The sequence below is a fragment of the Carassius gibelio genome, chromosome A6 (assembly GCF_023724105.1).
Source record: "Carassius gibelio isolate Cgi1373 ecotype wild population from Czech Republic chromosome A6, carGib1.2-hapl.c, whole genome shotgun sequence".
NCBI classification, from domain to species: domain Eukaryota; kingdom Metazoa; phylum Chordata; class Actinopteri; order Cypriniformes; family Cyprinidae; genus Carassius; species Carassius gibelio.
In genome coordinates, this window is record NC_068376.1 from 14326566 (window position 1) to 14349177 (window position 22612).

General features: G+C 37.6%; 1 protein-coding gene across 1 annotated transcript in view; it reads left to right on the forward strand.

The window, feature by feature from the left end:
* Positions 1-22612, forward strand: part of LOC128015100 (regulatory-associated protein of mTOR) — a 144169-nt gene that overhangs the window by 80270 nt on the left and 41287 nt on the right. Inside the window, exons 7-8 of the mRNA XM_052598797.1 lie at positions 7886-8061; positions 15381-15440. Coding sequence (XP_052454757.1) covers positions 7886-8061; positions 15381-15440 — 236 coding nt within the window. The remainder of the gene's footprint in view (positions 1-7885; positions 8062-15380; positions 15441-22612) is intronic.

A 22612-nucleotide genomic window follows, 5' to 3' on the forward strand; every position in this document is an offset into this window, starting at 1 on the left:
TGCACACAGAGAAAGCGCTGGGAGATGCTATTTATCATCAGATCGCGTAAATCAGTGGAAAATGAATAGAAATTATGTACATATACATATGTAATTATGTATATGTAATTAAGTAAACATGAGTAAATATATCCATATATCTCCATGTAGATGCATCTTTGGACTATAATCCCTTATTGACGCTGTTCAGTGAATCTATGTGAACACAAATAAACCACTGCTGACATGACTGAATAAGAATCCTTGGTGAATTTCTGTTCAAAATTTGACGACATACGGATTTATTATTTTGCTCTCCAAAATGAATGTTCCTGCTACAATGTTTTATTAAGTGGTCAAATATCGAAACTGGAGTCTACTGATTGCACAGTTTGTCCAGAGTGTGATGTTTAACGTGCCATGAAATTGAAACAATAATCTGGGATCACCGATGATCCTTGAACGCAAAGGGCTTAATAATTTTAATGGACCCACTTTATATTAAGTGGCCTTAACTACTATATACTTACATTTTAATTAATAATTAAGTACAATGTACTTATTGTGTACATACATGTTTTTACATTGTACTTGTATAAAAAAAACCTACATGTAATTACATCTGTATTTCATTTCTCTAATAACATTTATAATTACACTGTTGACCCATACTTTACACCTTAACCCACCCTTAAAATTACCCATACCTCCAACCCTCTCCCTAACCTTACCCCTATCCCACCTCAATAGCAGCAAAAGTGTTTTACAATACAATATGAACACAGTAAGTACATTGTACTTATTTTTTATGTAAGTACATAGTAGTTAAGGCCACCTAATATAAAGTGGGATCATTTTAATAAATAATTTCATAAACAGTCTTAATAATACAAAAATGTTATTCTCTCATTCACTTCCTGAGTGCAAACTGCTGGACTGAAGTGAAATGATTGGGGTCAATTTAAACTGAAGTGTTGAATTATAGGTAATACGAGCGAGTGAATATGTCATGATAGTAAGAAAGATAATTGTACATATTCTTCCAACAATCAGTGAAGAGGGTTAAAGGGGAGAAATGAGGGAAGAGAAGAAAGGTGATTTTACTCATTCAGCTCAAATTTAATGGAGTTGAACTGATGCCCCCTCATCCTCTATCCCTCACTGTGTCTACATATATACAGTAGACAGAGTGAGTTTTCAGACTTCTGCATGCACCGTAATTGACCGTAATTTTCCAAAAGAATATAAAAAAGATAACTTCTAAGGATTGTCATGCATAACAAGCTCTATGTCCAAATATGTATGCCTTCCCGCTATACAGTATGCAAAGAGCAGCATTTAAACGGAGTAGGATATCTGAATAAACAGGATTAAAGTAAACAAATAAAACCAAGATAATGTATTATGTTGCTTCTAATGAGATTTTGAGGACATTGGACACTTTTATATGCCATAATGCAGCATGAACTGAGAACCCATCAGATTTGGAGGGGAGATTCAGTTTAAATGTTTTTTTTTTATTATTTAAATGTGTTTAAATGCGTTGTGGTAGACCAAAATGAGTAGATAAAAAAAAAAAAAAAAAACGTTTCGATTCAGGACAGGCTCTGAACAGGGCAGCTGTGGCCTAATGGTTAGAGAGGTGGACTAGTTACCAAAAGGTTGCAGAGTCTCAGTGCTGGCAGGAGTTGTAGGTGGGAGGCAGTGAATGAACAGCGCTCTCTTCCACCCTCAATACCCATGGCTGAAGTGCCCTTGAGCAAGGCACTGAACCCCTAGTTGCTCCCCGGGCGCTGGATCTATAGCTGCCTACTGCTCCGGGTGTGTGTTCACGGTGTGTTCACTTCTCACTGCTGTGTGTGTGCACTTGGATGGGTTAAATGCAGAGCACCAATTCAGAGTATGGGTTACCATACTTTGCAGTATGTCACAACTTTAACTTTTAACTCCGCTGTCTGATGGACATCAAATTCACACAAAACAGTCTTGATTTGGCATTTTGAACTTCATAAAATTGATTAAAGAGCAGAAGAAAAAGTTAGATTTACACTATTAAGGAATCAATAAGGAATCAATTCCACTGTGCTGTTCAGATCTAGAAACGCTGTTCATTAACTGCAAGCCATTTTATTTGCCGCGGGAGTTTCACTCGTTCATTCTCATGAATGTTTACATTCCTCCGCAAGCTCACGCAACCATTCACACCTCCTGCAACACCCCCTCTCCACCACTCCTGCAATTCAGATCATTGAGAATGAGGTGTGCCAGGTCTTCCGGAAGCAGAAAAGGAAAAAAGCACAAAGCCCAGATTGTGTTACACCAGCTTTTCTGAAACCCTGTGCTGACCAGCTGGCCCCCATTTTCACACAGATCTTCAACAGATCACTGGAGCTGTGCGAATTCCCTTCATGCTTCAAACGCTCTGCCATCATCCCCGTCCCAAAGAAATGCAAAATTACAGGACTAAATGACTACAGGTCTGTGGCTTTAACGTCTGTGGTCGTGAAGTTATTTGAAAAACTGGTGCTGGCCCACCTGAAGGACATTACTGGACCTTTAATGGATCCTCTTCAGTTTACCTACAGAGCAAGCAGGTCTGTGGACAATGCAGTAAACAGTGGACTGCATTATGTTCTGCAACACCTAGACAGACCAGGGACTTTTGTGAGGATCCTGTTTGTGGATATCAGCTCAGCCTTTAAAAATATAATTCCAAACCTTCTCCTGTCCAAGTTAACTCAGCTCTCTGTGCCCACCTCCGTCTGCCAGTGGATGAACAGCTTCCTGACAGACAGGCAACAGCTAGTGAGGCTGAGAATATACACATCCAGCACCCGTATAATCAACACTGGAGCTCCTCAGGGCTGTTTTCTCTCCTCACACCCGTATACCAATGACTGCACATCTAAAGACCCCTCTGTCAAGCTCCTGAAGTTTGTAGACAACACCACACTCATCTGCCTCATTCAGGACGGTGATGAGTCAGCCTACAGACAGGAGGTTAAAGAGCTGAATGTCTGGTGCAGTCTCAACCTGGAGCTCAGCACAACCAGAACAACCAGAAACAGGAACAGTTCCTTCCGTCAGAGAACACATCTAATGAACACTTGACAATAACTTTGGAACACACAACACTATTTATGCACTCATACCCTTATTTATTAACAGTCTGCACTTCAAATTTGCACATAATATACCTGTACATACAAAACTGTCTACTGTAATATACCTGCACATACAATTGTCAATTTGTATATTGTTTTTTCTTTCATGTTCTATTTTTTATTATTTTATTATCTGTGTTTTTGTTCTGTTGCTGTCATTCTGTTGCACTGCGCAGAAGCTTCTGTCACGAAAATAAATTCCTTGTTTGTGTAAACATGGCAATAAAACTAATTCTGATTCTAATTTTTTTGTCCAAAAAACATACTCTTTTACTAATGTAATTTAGGTTCCCTTAGGGAACAAGTACTGCATTGTAAATCATTAGGCTAGACACTTCGGGGGAAAAGTCCTTCATAGCAATTTCTGAAGACTTTTTCAATCACCCAGTGAAACTGCATGGCCATTGGTCCATGAAGTTTAATAAAAGCTTATAGTGGGTGAGCCTGCCAAAAGGGGCGTGGGAACAGGCTATGTAAGTGGCCGTCTCACCTAGGCAAACTGATTTAATTCGACTGAAGCGACGACATGAGGTGTCCTGCAACGTAGCACGGCACAGTACACAGTACTCATTCCGTGTCTAAGGGAACCGAGATTACATTAGTAACAGAGTACGTTCCCTTTCGATAATACACTCATACTGCGTCAAATGCCATTAGGCTAGAGACTTCGGGGGACAGTACAATCACTAACAAAGGGCTTGCAACGAAATACATAAAAGATGTCCTGGACTGAGTCGTGGATGGTGTTACAACAGTAATTGTCCTCAACTGTCCGATGTCCTCATATGGTCCAGATGCCAAGGGGGGCCATAAGCCAGATGTAGTCGGGTTCCTAGGCTGGAAATGATGCAAAGCCTGACCATGGCGGTGGGTCTTATGCTGAAAGGACCTGTGTCTGTTACTTAGAGACATCCAGGTTATAGACCCTGATAAATGTGGACGGCAAGGTTCAACCAGCCACTGCACAGATTTCCGCGATAGACACACCACCAGACCATGCCCGAGAGGAGGCCATGCTCTAATACCTATAGGACATTGTAGTCCTAAGGATGAGTAGGTGAAAGCTATCACATCAACTATATGGATAGTCTGGGCTTTTAGACCAGGTGACATTTGGTGTGTCCTCGGAAGCAAACAAACAGCTGTTCCGACTGACGAAAAGTGGAAGAATGGTCAATGTAAGTTTTTAGGGACCTGATCAGGCAGAGTAAGTTCAACTCATGCTCATCTTGAGAAAGAGGAAGTGCAGAGAGAATGACAATTTGATCCCTGAACGGACTGGAGAGAACATTGGGGACATAACCGTGTCTTGGTTTCAGGATGACTTTGGAATTGCTAGGCCCGAACTCAAAACAGGAGGGGTTCACGGAGAGTGCATGCAAGTCTCCTACTCGCTTAACTGATACTAGGGCCACTAGCAGGGTGGATTTTAGTGACAGGGGTCATAGGTCAGCAGTCTGAAGTGGCTCAAAGGGTGGGCCTTTGAAGCCTATAAGATCCATGGATATGTCCCATGTAGGGAATGTGAAGGTGCGTGGGAGGTTCAACCTTCTAGACCTCTTAAGAAAATGAACAGCAAGGTTGTTTTTTACCCACAGACTGCCAGGCTATATGCACATGAGAGGCTGCTATAGCCGCTACATAGACTTTAAGGGTAGAGGGAGTTCGGCCCCTATCCATTAAGTCTTGAAGAAAAGACTATCTGGGGTATGTCACAAGTGAATGGGTCTTCACCCCAGGCTGTGCACCAAGCAGTGAAGACCGACCATTTAAGGTTAAGAGACGTCTTGTGTATGGAGCTCTAGCCAGTGAAATGGTATTTAGGATGCTCTCTGAGAGGCCTGTGGGCTACCAATGAGAGGCCATACATACAGAGCCCTCCACTTGGGTCTGGGATGCCATACACTGATTCGTTCGCTTGAAAGAGGAGATACTGTCTCAAGGGAATCGGCCATGGCTCCACAGATGACAGCTGAGACTGGTCCGAGAACCATTGTTGGATCCTCCACAGAGTGGCTACCAGGAGGACCATGTGACCTCCCTAACTCATCTGATGACCTGGGGGATCACAGCGATCAGTGGAAAAGCATACAGGAGGAAATGGTCCCTGTCGTGGGCCAGAGCATCCTTAATTTTTGAGAAATAAATTGGGCATTGATAGTTGAAGGTGAATAGGTTGATCTCTGCCCTCCCGAAGATATCCTAAATATTTTGAACTGTATGGTGCTCATGCACTGCTCTAAGCAAGCCCACACGATTTATGAAGGATACCACCATCATGCTGTCCGACTGAGCTAAAAAAAACGTGGTGTCCTGTCAGGAGTGGTAGGAAAGTGTTAACAGCTCAACATACTGTCCTCATTTTCAGGCAGTTGATATGGAGCTCGCTTTCCAAACTTGTCCAAGTGCCGAAGTGGCAGTGTGTGTGTACAAAAGCATCCTTATACTCATAAATCATAAGCAGTGTGTCAGTAGAAGCCGTTCGCAGAATCTGTACAATTTGATGTCATATTGTACAGGTCCTGCCCATGACTGTTAATGGACACTGCCATAATAGCATAGATCTCACCCTGAGTGAGCCACAACCAGTACGCCATGTTCATTTTCATGCTAGAACAGGGCTACTTAAGTTCAGAGGCCAAGGGGCCACCTTTAAACCCCATAAAATGTGAAAGGCCACCAATTACAGTTTGTCATCATATGACTTTAAGACAATATTCACAATTTTAATTAATTATAAATGCAGTTTTTAAATTAAGTATTGCTTGTCCTTGTCCTATTTGAAATAATACTGAACATGAAAAAATAAATAAAATAATTTAAATAAAAAAAAAACAGTGGATTAACATTTTTTTTATATAAATGCTATATTGAATGATTTGTTACTGGTACTGAAAAAATACACCATTACATTCCAATTTATTTATTTATTTTTAATTATTTATTTTTTTATGAGTTGAGTAAAAACTATTTGAATAACAGAAAAGAGTAGAGTAGTAAGAATATGTATCATCCAGCAGTTTAAATGTTTACTGACAACTCTTTAAAATACATCAAAGCTGCACAGAAAACTTTTAAAGTGTTGAAAAGATGAGTTATTCTTAGTACACTCTGTACACTCTGTTCACTCATCAACATTTTACTGCTGCATGAGACGTAGTCTTCTTTTTCTTGCTTTATGGCAGATTGCAGACTTATATGTGCATTACCGCCACCTATCTATAAATTTGACCATTGCCACTCCTGATTGTGATTGTAGATAGATTGTCAATGGTCAATTTGAGAGGTAAGTAATGCACTTTGTAAGGGAAACAGGTCAATTTAGCTCAAAGGGAATCATTTAAGATTTTAAAGGGAATTTGAACAGAATCACTGTTTCACGGCTGATCACTGAGATGCCCTGCAATTCACTGAACGAGCTGTTTAACATCAAATTTTGGACATGATTCCTATAACACGAATATGATACATGTGACAAATAAATGATTGTCTGTACTAATTCAAGCAAGCAAATTCGATTATGTAGATACTAGACATGACTATGTATCCTTAATCTATCCCATAGTTATTAAAAGACATACACAATAAGTGATTATAACATGATAGTCAAATGTGTGGGTAACACATAAATGAATATGGAGTGAAGCGATGGACTGATTCATTTATTAGTCTTTTTGAGTTCATTCCGGTCCATATATATGTACAAAAGGCAGTGTCTTTTACATTCTCTTGACAAAAACTTCTGTGGAGACCAGAGGTTCAATGCACCCCCCCCCCCCCCCCAGGAATTTCAGTCTGGTTCTGCAAGGTGGGGGGAAGTCAATGGAAGTTTTTAACTCTCATTGGTTTACATGTGATGTCCAGCGTTGTATTTCAATTACGAACAACAAATTTGACAATCTCTTTTGCGAATTAAAATTGTCAATAATTGTTCTAGTGGTGTTAATGTTGAAAGCTGTTTTGTGAAAAAGTTGGTTGGTCATCTTGCTTGGGTCTTGTGGCACTAGAACTGATTTGTGACTTCCTGAGGAATTCGGCTCGTGTTTCAAACACAGCCCTGATCGACTCTTTTAATTTGTCTGGTTCGAGTCATTTCTGTTACAACTTATAAGTCTGAAATCTTGAATAATATCATCTTGAAATATTACTAACAAAATTTATACTTGTTTAAAAATAATGTTTTCACAGCAAAAAACAAAACAAAAAACACATGCACAAAAACTTAAAGGTGGACGTTTTCAGAATTAAACTAAATATTAAGTAAATAGTTTTACTAAATATTTTATAAACTCATCATACAGCAGAAAGCATTCCGTAGATTGTGTACAACAGCTTGTTTAGTAAAGTTTTCTTTATGTTGATAATTTAGATGCCTTAGAATTTAATCCAGTGTAATCTAGAATCTAATATTCAAAGAATATTTGATGCATGCAAAGTATTTACCATGATATGAGTAATTTTGAAACCGTAAAATGCTACAAATTTAAATTGAAGCCATTACTTATAATTTTTTTTTTTTACATTTGCTGCTTAAGTGACTGCTGATTAAATTTGAAGATTATTAAACTTGCATCAGACTTTTGACAACAGGCTATATTCACCTGCAATTCTTTAGTAATGGAAAACAATCAGATGAATGTTGACACCTGTGCAACAAATTATTACATATTCTAAGATTTCATACCTAACCCTTGGGAGACCTGCTTTACTGTTGTTTACTGGTTCTCGTTATATTTTACTAGGTGGCAGCAATAAACCCTAACCACCCACTGGCTCAGATGCCCCTGCCTCCCTCCATGAAGAACTGCATTCAGCTTGCTGCCTGTGACGCCAATGAACTCCTGCCCATGAACCCTGACCTCCCCGCTGACCTTTTCACATCCTGTCTCACTACACCAATCAAAATTGCCCTACGCTGGTGAGATGTGCTCATTACACACATTCAGTTCTATTTAGTCATAATGTACATACAAACCAAATTAATAGTGAGCTACTCAAACCAGGTATTTTGATCGCAAGATCCCATAATTCTCTGGTTTGTTTTTTAAAACAATGTTTCTGAGGTGAACTTTTAATTAGGGGTATGCGATTATGAAAGAAGAAATATCGTAGTATCGTTCTGTAGCACACATTATATCAGCTGCAGTTATGGTGCCTCTTTCATATACTGTACAACACCACATGCATTCACAGCAGTGTTAACTCAGCGGTAGAGTTACTCTCTCAGTATTTGCATGTGCTTTTAAATGTTTAATTTGCGCATTGGTCTGACCTGTGCTTTTTCTTTTTCGAGCTCTCAATGTATTCTCTGAACACTTGAAGTCCACATAGAGAATTTACAGCCTTTTACATTAAAACACTACAGCGAAACAGCACAAATTTAGAAGAATATATTATACACATGAAAATGAGTGTTTATATGTGCTTGTGGGATTTTCTCAGTCAGGCTGAACATCACATCGACTGCACAAGCTAAAAACTAAACAAATATATGTTATTATTAACGGGTCAGAGCTCATTAATAAATGATGTCTCTGGCCAAGAACCGAGAGAAAGACGAAAGAGAAATGAGCGCTGCATCAGCGAAACCAGTTATCACTAGGAGCTCAGAATAAAAGCATTTTTATATTTTTTAAGAGCTTTAAAAACAAAATATCACCGGGAGTGCACACAATCCACCCATTAGAACACAACAAGAGCAGAATTCAGTGTTTTTGAGCTGTGTATGTGTGCAAAATGAAATATCATTTGACAGCGCGATACAGCTTATGAATACTGGAAGGGAAAAAGTCACATGAAGCGACAGCCTTTTAAATTAAAACAGTGCAGTGAATCAACACAAAACAATTAGAAGAATATATTGTAGAGATTAAAATGAGTGCTTGTGTGATCTTTTTGTCTTAGGTGAAAATAACATAGATCTCCCAAACTTCAGAGGACAGTGATTCTGGCTTTTCGTCGGTAGATTGGACAAATCAAGACCAAGATTATTTCAGAATTCATAATAGCTTGGCAAATATAAACAAAAACAGCCACGTGAACATAAACTGTTGAGAAATAAATCGATGGGTATTGATGCTGGATTGAATATTAAAAGAGACTGCATTTACCAGCTGCTTTCAGTAAATTAGATTTTAATGGGGCTATTTCAATAAACTAATTATTATCGATTTTTAAGACGTAAGTGTTCATTGAATCGATTTTCCATGTCTAAAAAAAAAGACGTTTCCTTTTTCAACGTAAAATAACAGACGAACGTAAAGAGCGCGCTGGAAACTCACAAGTCAGCAATATTTTTTATTTATTGGCATGAAGTTTAGTGCAGAATAACAAACAGCAAAAAATATATGTGCAGAGGGGAAGGCTGCCATAACAAAAGAAAAACATCAGTGCAGGCTTCAACCCGGCCGCACTTATGATTTAGGCAATTCAAAAATCTCCAAGATTATTTTAAATAATGATTAAATCCATTTAAAACAACTGTTCAAAAAAATTTAACTTTAAATTGACTTTTTTTTCTCTTTTTTTTATTGAACGTAACCGACACTATTAAAAATTTATTACAAAAAGGCTTTTTATTGGAACAAAAGACAGCAAGGGTCCATAGAAAATTGCTTGGTGAATAGAAATGAAAACAGCCATGTGAACATAAACCGTTGATATATAAATCAGAAGTTGATCATGATACTGGATTTGAATATTAAAGTGACTATTTATCAGCAGAGCACAGGGTTCTGCCTTAGTTTCACTTTTAAATCGGTTAAAAATACAAGCGAATACATAAATTGCCTCTTTTCAAGTAAATTATGAGTCCTTCTGTGAGTACTATTATATTGACCGCATGAAAATAGATAACTAATATAGTGTCCCTTCTTTAATTTTTCAGTAATGTGTGATAACTTGAGAATATGTTGTCAGTACTATTAAAATAAGATCAGATTGAATGGTATTTAGGAGATTATAGTATTTGCATTATTACTATACTGGGCCTTATTGAAGTTTATAAAAAAAAAATATAATGATTATTTTTTTTGTTTATGCACATAGATAGATAACTATTAGATGAGTTTGAATGAGTTTAAATTATTGATTAGAAATAGTTCATAGAAGCAAAGCTTGATTGAGTGTAACGGGATTTGGAAATTGGCTCATCTGAACATCCTGTCAATTAAAATCTATGGTATTTTTATGATTTTTAATGTTCATTTTTATGAAAACTGTAAGTCCAATCAGTTATAAAATATATAGCACACCACATCTGTTTAAATACTTGAAAATGTTTCATTTATGTGCATAAAAAAAAAAAAAGAATAAATATTCATTATTTTCTTACAAACTTTCATAAAACCCAATATACCGTAATTCCTCAAATAAAAACCGGAAGTCAAATAAACACAGGGCCTCTTATAGTGGCCGGGGACATGGTCAACATGGACAAATAAAGGCTGGTCTTAAAGGGTTAGTTCGCCCAATTTGCAAAATTATGTCATTAATAACTTACCCTCATGTTGTTCCAAACCCGTGAGACCTCAGTTTATTTTTGGAACACAGTTTAAGATATTTTAGATTTAGTCCGAGAGCTGTCAGTCCCTCCCTTGGAGCGGTGTGTACGGTATACTGTCCATGTCCAGAAAGGTAATAAAAACATCTTCAAAGTAGTCCATGTGACATCAGAGGGTCAGTTAGAATTTTTTTAAGCATCGAAAATACATTTTGGTCCAAAAATTGCAAAAACTACGACTTTATTCAGCATTGTCTTCTCTTCCATGTCTGTTGTGAGACAGTTCAAAACAAAGCAGTTTGTCATATCCGGTTCGTGCACGAATCATTCGATGTAACCGGATCTTTTTGAACCAGTTCACCAAATCGAACTGAATCGTTTAAAACTGTTTGTGTCTTCAATACGCATTAATCCACAAATGACTTAAGCTGTTAACTTTATTAATGTGGCTGACACTCCCTCTGAGTTCAAACAAATCAATAACCCGGAGTAATTCATTTATTCAAACAGTACACTGACTGAACTGCTGTGAAGAGAGAACTGAAGATGAACACCGAGCCGAGCCAGATAATGACATTAATATGATAATGAACTAGAAATAAAGGCCTGCCTCTAATAAAAGCCTGCTTCAAATAAAAGCCTGTTACCTTCTGCAGTTCAGGTAAATAAAGGCCCCGGCTTTTATTTGAGGAATTACGGTAGTAATTATGCAAAAACGATCATCTCCTAAATACCATTAAATTTGATCATATTTTAATAGTATTGCCAATATATTTATCAAGTTATCACACATTACTGAAAAAGTGAAGAAGGGACACTTTGATAGTTATCTATTTTCATGTTGTGCATATAATAGTACTCACATAAAGACTCATAATTTACTTGAAAAGATACATGTCCATTGTGTAACTGCATCATCTATACAAACCATTGTGCTTGGACCTCTTGTGATCACCTTGATTTAAACCGCATTGTTTCAGTTACCTTGTGTGTCGTTGCCCACAACGTGACTGTGAAATAGCAAACATGGGAAAAATAGGCATGACGTATTTCGTATCCAGCTAGACACCCCTGTCGTAGCTGTTATCATAGTCTAGGCTTTTTATTAGAAAAGAAAAATGCAAGGGACCATGGATCGATCGATCTATCTATCTATCTATCTATCTATCTATCTATCTATCTATCTATCTATCTATCTATCTATCTATCTATCTATCTATCTATCTATCTATCTATCTACATGCTAATAATGTTAGAAACATGCTAGTCGAATGCTAATAATGTTCTAAGAATGTTAACAACATGCTAGTCACATGCTAGTCATGCTAGAAAAAAAGCTAGCAACATGCTAATCATGCTAGAAACATGCTAGCAACATGCTAGTCGCATGTTAGTCATGCTAGAAACATGCTAACAACATGTTAATCATGTTAGAAACATGCTAGTCACATGTTCACAATGCTAGAAACATACTAGCAACATGCTAATCACGCTAAAAACATGGTGGCAACATGCTAGTCGCATGCTATTCATGCTAGAAACATGCTAGAAACATGTTAATCATGTTAGCAACATGCTAAGCATGGTAGAAACATGCTAGCAACATGCTAATCATGCTTGAAATGTCCTAGCGACATGCTAATAATGCTAGAAACATGATACCGACATGCTAGTCATGCGATAAACATGCTAATAACTTGCGAATCATGCTACAAACATACTAACAACATGTTAACAAAATGCCAATCATGCTAGTCACATGCTGATCATGCTAGAAACATGCTAGCGACATGTTAATCATGTTCGAAACATACTAGCGACATGCTTATGTTAGAAACATGGTAGCGACATGTTAACAAAATGTGAATCATGCTAGCGAAATGCTAACAATATGTTAATCATGCTAGAATCAGACTAACAACATGTTTATCATGCTAGCAACATGCTAGAAACATGTTAATCATGTTAGAAACATGTTAACAACATGCTAGTCGCATGCAAATCATGCTAGCAACATGCTAGTCGCATGTTAATCGTACTAGAAACATGCTAGCAACATGCTAATCATGCTAGCAACATGGTAGCTGCATGATAATCATGCTAGAAACATGCTAGCAACATGCTAGTCGCATGCTAAAGAAAAATGTTAACTACATGTTAATTATGCTAGAAACATACTAGCAACGTTAATCATGATAGAAACATACTAGCAACATGCTAATCATGCTTGAAACATGCTTCTATCTTCTATTTATTTATCTATCTATCTATCTATCTATCTATCTATCTATCTATCTATCTGTCTTTCTAACTAATCTATCATTCTTTCAAACTAATCTATCATTCTTTCTTTTTCAAACTAATCTATCATTCTTTTGAACAAATGTATCTATCATTCCAACTAATATATCTTTCTTTCTTTCAACTAATCTATCAATCTAACTCTAAACTAACTTTTTTTTCTAGTTAATCTTAAGTTTTCTTTTCTTTATCAAAGACAGTCGGAATTTAGGATAAGATTTTATAGCAACTTGCACGCGCCAATTCACACGCAATAAACATGTATTTAGTTTATTAAGCATAATATGACAAAGTTATGTTGGCAGCCCTGTATGATGTTCAACATCTCAAGAGCTTGGTTGTAGCTAGTTCAACTCACTGTCAAACTTTGTGAGGTACCAACGGTGTACACTGACGGGACAGCGTTATCTGTTAATGACGGATGTCTCACAAACCCCATTTCGTGTTCTGCCCAATTTTTGAAGCATTCGTGCGTGAAGTGCTTCGAGCACATCTGTGACCACTCTGTTATCCCTCCTTCCTCGAAATGTAAAAAAAATCGAGCCACCTGGACCGTAACGAGGAAATTTTAGGGAAAGGGAAAAGTGTTCCGTGAGTTCCACAACCAAAAATGCACCTCCTCGCCATCTCTCCTTTCACGCGCTGTCAATGCTCGCAAACACACAGGCAGCCTGTCTACTGTCAGTTGGAGGGGCGTGGTTACGGATTAAGCAGACACCCAATTCTTCAAGCCTACGTCATCAGTGAATGTCCTCCAATGCAGAGGGGAGGGGCATTTTCAGATTTTGATTAAAGATTATGAAGCCAAAATTTTTTTGTGTGTGGATTGACTCACATGGATGAATTGTTCAGCACAAAACGATCAATTTAGGCGAACAAAGTAAATATAGTCAATTTTGATTTCATGTATAAAAAGGCTTTATCTGCAACCAGCATTAGCTCAGATGAAAAATTTAAGATGGGGTCAGAAAATGTATATAATTTCATATAGTTAATATCACATGAAGAGTGCTGTTTTTTTTTTTTCTCCAAAACCAAGCATTATTACAAATGTGATATTGAATTTTGTAATAATAAAAACTTCCTAATCATCAGGAAGGAGGAGGCGGGAACTGGCGGACAATCAAATGAAACTTTAATAATTCAAAATAAACACAAAACAGCGCATCCGCCCCTCACGGACGACTAATGCGCACAAACAAAAAGCAAAACATAAACTAAAAGCCCAGACCTGGTCCTCTCTCATCCTTCACTGTCGTCACTCCCGTTTTATACAGTATCCTTCCATCTCCTCTGTGGGACTCGAGACCGGTGGTGGGTCGCAGGTGTCGCAGGCGTTCACACATCCCTCGGCCCAGCCCCACTCGTCACAAATTTATACAACAGTTAAATAAACTAGTTAATATTAATAAATTACATTTTAGACACCGTATTTCATATTTTTGCTTAAAAAAATATATATTTAAAACATAGCCACAGCACTGTTTTGTGTCTCTGAGCAACAGGATGCCGTTTTTTTCCCAAATGAATGAACTGTTTAAATTATTCAGTTCCATCGTAATGAATCCTTTATTAACAGTGACTTACTTGCAGTTTTAATTTCACATTTCATCACTGATGCATAGACAGTATTAAATGATTTAGAAAGAAATTCTGTGTGAACTTGAATACTTAGCTACACATCAGAAATCACCGATCACAGATCAGACATTTATGAACACTTTTAATCACTGTTTGTTGGCGGTGCTGTCAAATTCATATAATAAAAATCTGTTTGTAAAACCTGTGCTGACATTACGACTGAATTAAATGTAAAAAATAAACTGGATCCATTTTCTCTAAATTCTATGGGCAGTCAAAGCAGAGAAAGGGGAGTAAACCTTTTCCCATATGACGACATATGGGGAAGATTCCAGATCGGCCCGTCTGAGCTTTCATTTTCTCAAAGGCAGAGCAGGACACCCAGTGCTTGGTTTACACCTATTGAAGTTTCTAGCCGCTGGGGGACCATAGACAGGCTAGGGGAACTCATAATAATGTGAACCTCATGAAGTGAAATTTTCATGTCATGGGACCTTTAAACAGTGTGTAAATGACACTTCTAATGGAGCTTCTGTTTCCTCTGCATTGCAAATATATATTTTGTTGATGCTGATTTAATTTGCTTGGTAACAACCCAAATGCATGAATCTGACTTAAAAGATGGTGCACACATTTAGAATTTGATTACTATAACTGTGATTTTATGTATGTCTTGTGTGGAGGTCTATGAAAGTTTGGAGATTGGGTGTAGCGAGAGGTCTAAGAGTGCTAAGAGGTCAAGCCTGGTTTGAGTAATCACTAATAAATACATATGAAGATATTTGAGTGAAATCGAATGAGGCAGAAATTGACAGGAGTGTCTATGTAGTGTCTGAGTGTCTTTTTTCCCTAAGGTTCTGTATGCAGAAGAGTGCAAAGCTGGTGCCCGGAGTGACCTTGGACCTGATTGAGAAGTAGGTTAAATATATATATATATTTTTATAAATATATAAAATATATGCCCTTTCTAGCCCTCATTTGGTTGTCTGCCTTTCTTGGTCTTTTCAGCTGTCATATTTGTCAAATTCTATTTTTATGTAGTTTGTTCTTAATTTTTGTTTGTTCTCTAGAAATAGCAGAGAAACCTTGGAATAGCCATGTAAATTAAAGGTGCAATAGGTGATTGTCTTCAGAAACATTTTTGTTATGCTGGTTGAAAGTCTTTTCACATCCCGATTGCAATCTTTAAGTTAAGTGGTGTTAATTTATTTATCTGTAAATATATATTCTGTGAAAGGCTTAGGCCCAGGAAATTAGGGCTGTGCAAAAAATCGAATGCGAAATTCGCATTTTAGGGGCTTGACGCCCGCGGACATGGGAAAAAAAAACAAAGACAGCATTTAACCATTTACTACACAGAGCCGTAATTCACTGACAATCTACACAAAATCGATTTTAAAATTGCAGGCGATTCTTTGTCGATTTTGAAAGCGATTTTGTGTTAGTTGTCGGTAGACTACGGCTCTGTGTAGTAACTGTCGCTCCACCTGAACCTTCATATTTTTTTTCATATCTGTGGTTTGAAGCAAACCCAATACCAATAACGTGATATTTAGCACCTAAAATGCTAATGCTAACCAAGGCAACCCTTCCAAAAAACTTATATTTCAACCCCGGGAAGCAATTTTTATTGGGGAACCTCCTGGAAACACGCTTGGGCAATTAGCACGAGCCACGCACACTGTGAAGCGGGAGCAGCTCGAGGAGGATCCGCTTGGTCTTAAAGCCTTTCTTAAATACCTATGATCACAAATAACAATGATTTTCACCAAAAATAATGATTAATTATTAATTGTATTATTTTGGTCTCGTGAAAATAATAATATGGTCTGCGAGAAAATAATGAATAAAAAGAGAACGGGTGCTGTGAGTGCAGGCATATTTCAATCCAGTAACATGACAACACACCGCTCCTCACAGCCAAAAAACAGACCGAATTCAGTACAGCTGGATTAGGTTGGGGTTTTTGGGGTAGTCCTGTATACAGGGACGTAGCACCAAATTTTGGGCCCTGGGTACATCTTGCTGGGCCCCCGTACCAAATACCATAGTGATACCAATGGGTGGGATATTTTGAAGAAAGTCGGTAACCAAACGACTGATGGACCCCATTGACTTCCATAGTAGGAAAAAAAATACTATGGAAGTCAATGGGGACCAGCAACTGTTTAATTACCAACCTTCTTTAAAATATCTTCTTTTGTGTTCAGCAGAAGAAAGGAAATCATACCGGTTTGGAACAACTTGGGGGAGTGTAAATGAAGACAGAATTTTCATTTTTGGGTGAACTATCCCTTTAAAGTTTAAATAACAATGTACCAATTTTGCTTATTTCCTCTTAACACTTAAATACTAATTACTAAGTGTTAAAACAGGCAATTTCGCTAAAAGCTCACCTTGTCTCACCGTCACATCCACCGCACTGTCACTGCTTTCACTTGGCCATGATGAGGGGCCAGCTGCTGCAGGGTCTGAAACGGAAATATATGGCTTCAAATGGTTTCTAAAATATCCTTTATTGTCAAAATACCTTTTTTAAAGTGCAGGCTAAGTTCAAGTTAATTGCTGATTATTTGTCGGTTTAAAATAAATGCAGACTATAGAATCACAGGGTACACTAACCGCCAAACTAGACATTCAGTCTTTGAATTATATTTTAAAATTAAAATAAATGAAATCTGTGTTTTCGCGGGTGTTAGATTTTGACAATGGAGGTAAATATACAGTGTTTTCATGTAAACTTCTGACTCTGGGGAGAACTCCTCCAAGAGTAGATATTTATGTTAAAACAATGTCAAGGCTCGATGACGCATTTGGAGCTCACCTTTCTTTTAAAAAAAACTGAGTAAGCAACTGCTTGCCCTCATTTGCCTTTCTCTCTTTAATCTTCTTTTCTTTTTGTTTTTGAGCCCCTGATTTTCCTTTCTTAAGGAAAGACATGACTCTTTCCCTGTCTTCCTAGTTCATATCAAGGCTAACTCCAGCTCCTGTCTCATTAACTGATTCACCGCAGGTCTGCAGCAGAAGCACCTGAACTGCTGGTCGTACCATTTACATTGATTTGAGAGCGGTGGTGTGGCCCTGCACAGCATGAAAATTACTTTTTTAATATACCAAACCAGTGCCTAACTACAAGTTTAGTTTTGCACAGGAACTTTTTTATTTGTACATAAATGCTATACAAATGTTAGTGCATGTGTATGTATGTATAGAAAAGGGCCAAATTTATAACTGAGACATGATGATAAAAAAAAAGTAATGCTATTACATTAATGCTGGAAAGACCTTTATTTTATTCATCTGTTTATTTTTTTAATACTAACCCATCATGCATCTAACCATCCACATAAGAGCTGTTCAGATTAAAACTGGTAACTTCCCAATGAGTCAGTGTCATGGATGTTGGACAGAGCAAGTGTAAATATATTTTCTAGCCTATATTTTCATTTCGTTATGCCGATGGTTTAGGTTATGTATTTATTTTTATTTCTTATATAAATTATTTGTAAATATAGCAGACGCTGTCTAACCGTGTCTACACCAAACTGACTTGTTCATTTCGTTGGGTGAAACATTTCTGTCACTCGGCAGCAGAGTATGTGAAAGTGGAGCAGCAACAATTTCCCTCCGCGCTCAGAGCATTTAATATCACTCCACTCTGCTCTCACTGATACCAGAAACACCGCTCCGCCTTCGTACCATGGATAAAGTGTCAATGTTATGTTTATAACGTAGCCTATGAAAATAAAATGAAAATAAATAAATAAATAAAATAACTAGGGGATTAGGTTATTGTGTGCAAACTTTTTTTCCTACCAAACACCAAACTAATAACATTGTCAGCATTAAAAGGTATACTTGCTGCTTTCTGCTGTGCAAATTGTGTTTGTGATCAAAATAACAGTACATTTTCATCAATTATTTTATCTACAGATCGATGCATTTCTTAAAGATTTACTGATGAAATAGGCTAGCACTGTAAATGTACATGTGTTTAAATGCATTATTGCGACAGCAATTGCGTTTGAATGTGCTGTATCTGTTTAAATCATGTATTCGTGATAGAGTGGTGGTGAAATCGCTCTTGGAGCAAGTGAAAACCACGATGCTCCGGTTTTCAAAAAATCAGCTCCTCGCTCCAGTCAGAATCACACCGCTCCGCTCATACTCTTCTAGGCAGCATGTCTCAAATGTGCAGGGAGGGTTGAGCCCCATCAGAACCACGGGAGCCCTGAGTGGAGCGTCGGTGGATGTAAAACAAAAACATCAGATTTTCATTCAAACAAATTGATGTAAACTACACATTCGAATTAATCGATAACATCAATTTATCACCCAGCCCTATGTTGCATTATTTTTATTTTGGGAGACATTATATTTTGTAGACTTTGTGATTTAAAATGCACAAACCAGAAGCACAATATCTGCAGAGAAGGGTTGGGCATTCTCAAAACATAAAATATCAGTTTTATTTCAGGATGTGCCTTTAGAAAGAAATGCAACCTTCACAGATTAGCCTACATGATGCTTTTATTTTGATTTGATACGTTTAAATGACATTTCAAGATTTCTGTAGATATAATACTACTCATGTATGTGAGAATTTTCAGTTATTTCATTATCAGGAAAAAATACTGCACACTATTTAAATGTGTCAAATCTAAAATGTGGTGTAGAGAAAATATAAGCACAGGCTTAGAGGTTACAACATTCATGATCGCATTAAAAGTTTTTCTTCTGCACAAAGCTCATCACATTGACACCACCACAATGGTGCTGCTGTTTTAATGCATGTAGTTGTACATGAAACCTGAGGCAGTCCTTGTGATTATGATAACTAAATGATGAGTTGGAACAATAGTGGTGCCAAAATTAGCACGTTAAAAGAGGCAATTAATTTTTTTCAGATTAAACTGTTATAAATAATTAACGCATGAAGTTTGTTCAAGTCGCAGAACATCTTTTTGACCACATCAAACAGGAGACGTTTAGGATGTGCACTCCAACTTAACTTCAGCACCAGGCACTAGTCCAATGAGCAAGAAAACTGTCTGTGCTCGTAACGCATGTTCTTTAATTGCACACACAAAGGTGTCGCCGCGCAATGTAGCCTGTATCTTTTCACATCAAATCGGGAAAAACTATGTGCGTCTTTATTCTCCATCATCTAACACACCCAGTTCAATTCATCAATAAAGACATTAGTAGAGACTTGAAGACCTGAAGTGTGTCAGAATAGGTAAAAAGAGTTGAGAAAAAATGATGCATCAGATCCGCGTCATGATCAGCAGTGGCAGCTCTTATAAAAGCAGTGGAAAAAGAGAAAATGAGGAAATAAAGAACTTTTGTAGCTTTAAGGATTCAGGATTCAGGATCCTATAGTTGTAAAGCACTGCAGTTTTCATTAGATGCGATGAATGAAGCTGAAGTACTAGATGCTGTAGAATCTACATTTGTTGTTGTATTTCTGATGTTTTCTGTTTTATCAGTGAAGAAAGTCATTAATGTTAAACTGTGAGAGAATATTCTGTACATTCTGTTTTTCCATGCAGTTCTGAAAATGTCCATGTGAGTTTTTCTCCATTTTCTCTCAAGATTATGAGTTTCTTTCTTGAGAGAATGGGTGTTACTGTTGTACCATAGTGCAGTATGTTTTTCTCTAACCTTTTTCAATTTGATTGGGGCAACAACGTCTAATGTATTAGAGAAGATAGTGCCCATGTTGCCCATGACATTATGAAATGTCGCATATTTGACTGGGCACAATATGTTTCGGCACAGTATGTCTTGAGACACCAAGTCTTATTATATGCTAGCACAAATTAAATATCAAAAGGAAACTGTTGTGTACATATTATTTTTAACTTAATATTTAGTATTTGGTAACATGTAATATGGGCCCTGATGTCAGGTAGCTGCTAAAAAAAATTACCAAGCTGTCTTCTAAAACCACTTCTTAAAAATGTGTGTGCATGGTTAGGACTAAAACAAATGTCTCCCAAGTTCGACATTATCGAAGTGAAATCCAGTGTGTTAGCTGTATTGAGTGGTGTATGTATCATACTGTGGAAAAGAACCGTGTCAAGCCAAGAAAGTTATAGCCTACCTAGATTCACACTGACACTAAATTATACCTTCAGCTAGCGAGAAGTTACTCCATAAATTGTGTTCCATAAAACATACAGCTCCTGGAGACCATGTGCATTACTCATGATAGGAAACAAATTAAGATGAAGTAAGTTTGCTGAATGGATAGAGTTAAGTTTGGCATTGTGGGGCTGTCAGAAAGGTGTGTGTGTGGTGATAGATGGCATCTGGGAGAAGCAGCATGTTAGTCAGTTGCACATTAGAGACGATGACATTTGCTTGAGATTTCTGCCCAGCTTGAGCTGCCTGACTCACCAACTCCTCACGAGGACAGAGCCCACTGCTGCCAGTCACATACACAGTGCTGATGCCTGTGACTCTCACTATCAGGTGTCAGGAGTTTGTAATAATAAACTTTGGTTTCACATGCATACATACAGTTTTATACATTTCTAACTCTGTCTCGCTCTGTATCTTTTCTACACATGGGTATTGCAAATATAAGTAAAATTCAAGTTATTACCCAAACCTGCCTCTAAACCAGTATTCTAGCTGTCATGAAACCCCATAAGTGACTGATTTAAAATGCTCTTCATGGAGAACTCGTATAAATAACATTCCACATGAGAAAAATTTACTAATTGATTTCAGTAGAGTGTGACCATTTACCAGAGCCGGACAGTAACGGAGTACATTTACTTGAGTACAGTACTTAAGTACAATTTTGAAGGATCTGTACTTTACTCGATTATCATTTTCGGGGAGTACTCATGACTTTACTCAAGTACATTTGAGAGGCAAATATTGTACTCTTTACTCCTCTACATTTCTATCCATAACCGTAAGTACCCGTTACTTTTTCGGCCCCGTCCACACAGAGATGGAGCTTACTCCAATCCGATCTTTTTTTTTCCTCATCTAAAGAAATATCAGCATCCACACAAAACCACAAAATGATGTAGTAAAGGAGAAGACATGGACTTGCACATAAACCTTGATTGTGGTACACAAACGAACATGGAACAATACATTTATTAATCTGTATAATGTTAGTTAATAAAAAATACAATCGTTCAGTGTTTGTTCATGTTTTTGTTGCTGTTATGTGACGTAGTGGTGTTTGACTAGGGGCAAGACGTGGGCTGATGACGTCATATTTTCAGGGATTCGCCAACCAGACGAAAACGAAAAGGTGCCGTTTTCATATTTATCCACTCTGGGACCCGGTTTCAAAAAACATGGGTTTGACTCTTCCAAATGCCAGATCCGTGTGGACGAAAACTATGGGATTATAATCCCGCCAAATGTATTGCAGTCACAGAGCGAAAAATAACAAGCAAAGATCAAATATTTAAAAACACGTGTAAAATAATAACGCACAAAACTGAAAAACAAATGCAGTTTTTTTTAAATAACAAAAAGCACAGTCATGGATTGAAAAAAATAAGCGTAAATCAAAAATGTAAACGCATTTAAAATTCTATTGCACAAAACTGAAACATGAATTCAACATTTTCCAAATCTCAAGCAAAATCAGGTTTCCTGCCCATGTTATTTTTTTGTGTGCTTGTGGTATTTTCCCCTTTGCTTTTGTTTCCACGTTCTGCGCTTGCGTTTCTAAAAGTTGCAGTTTGAGTTTTATGTAAATCAGGGGAGGCTTCAGCGTCACCATTGGCCGCAAGTTCTAGATTGACAGCTGCGCCTCTAGCCAATAAGTTCAAGGGGGAGTTGACGTGACTCCAATGCGACTCGTGGCTGCTGTGGCAGGTGTGTGTGTGTGTGTGTGTGTGTGTGTGTGTGTGTGTGTGTGTGTGTGTGTGTGTGTGTGTGTGTGTGTGTGTGTGTGTAAAAAAAAAAAAAAAAAAGGTGTGTGTGAAGTAGAGGGTGATGGTGACACGGGAGTGGATTTTCAAATCTCTCCCGTCCCCCTCCCGCAAAAAAAGATCCCGTCCCAATCCCACGAAACAAACTGGGAGAAATTCCCATCCCATTTCCCGGA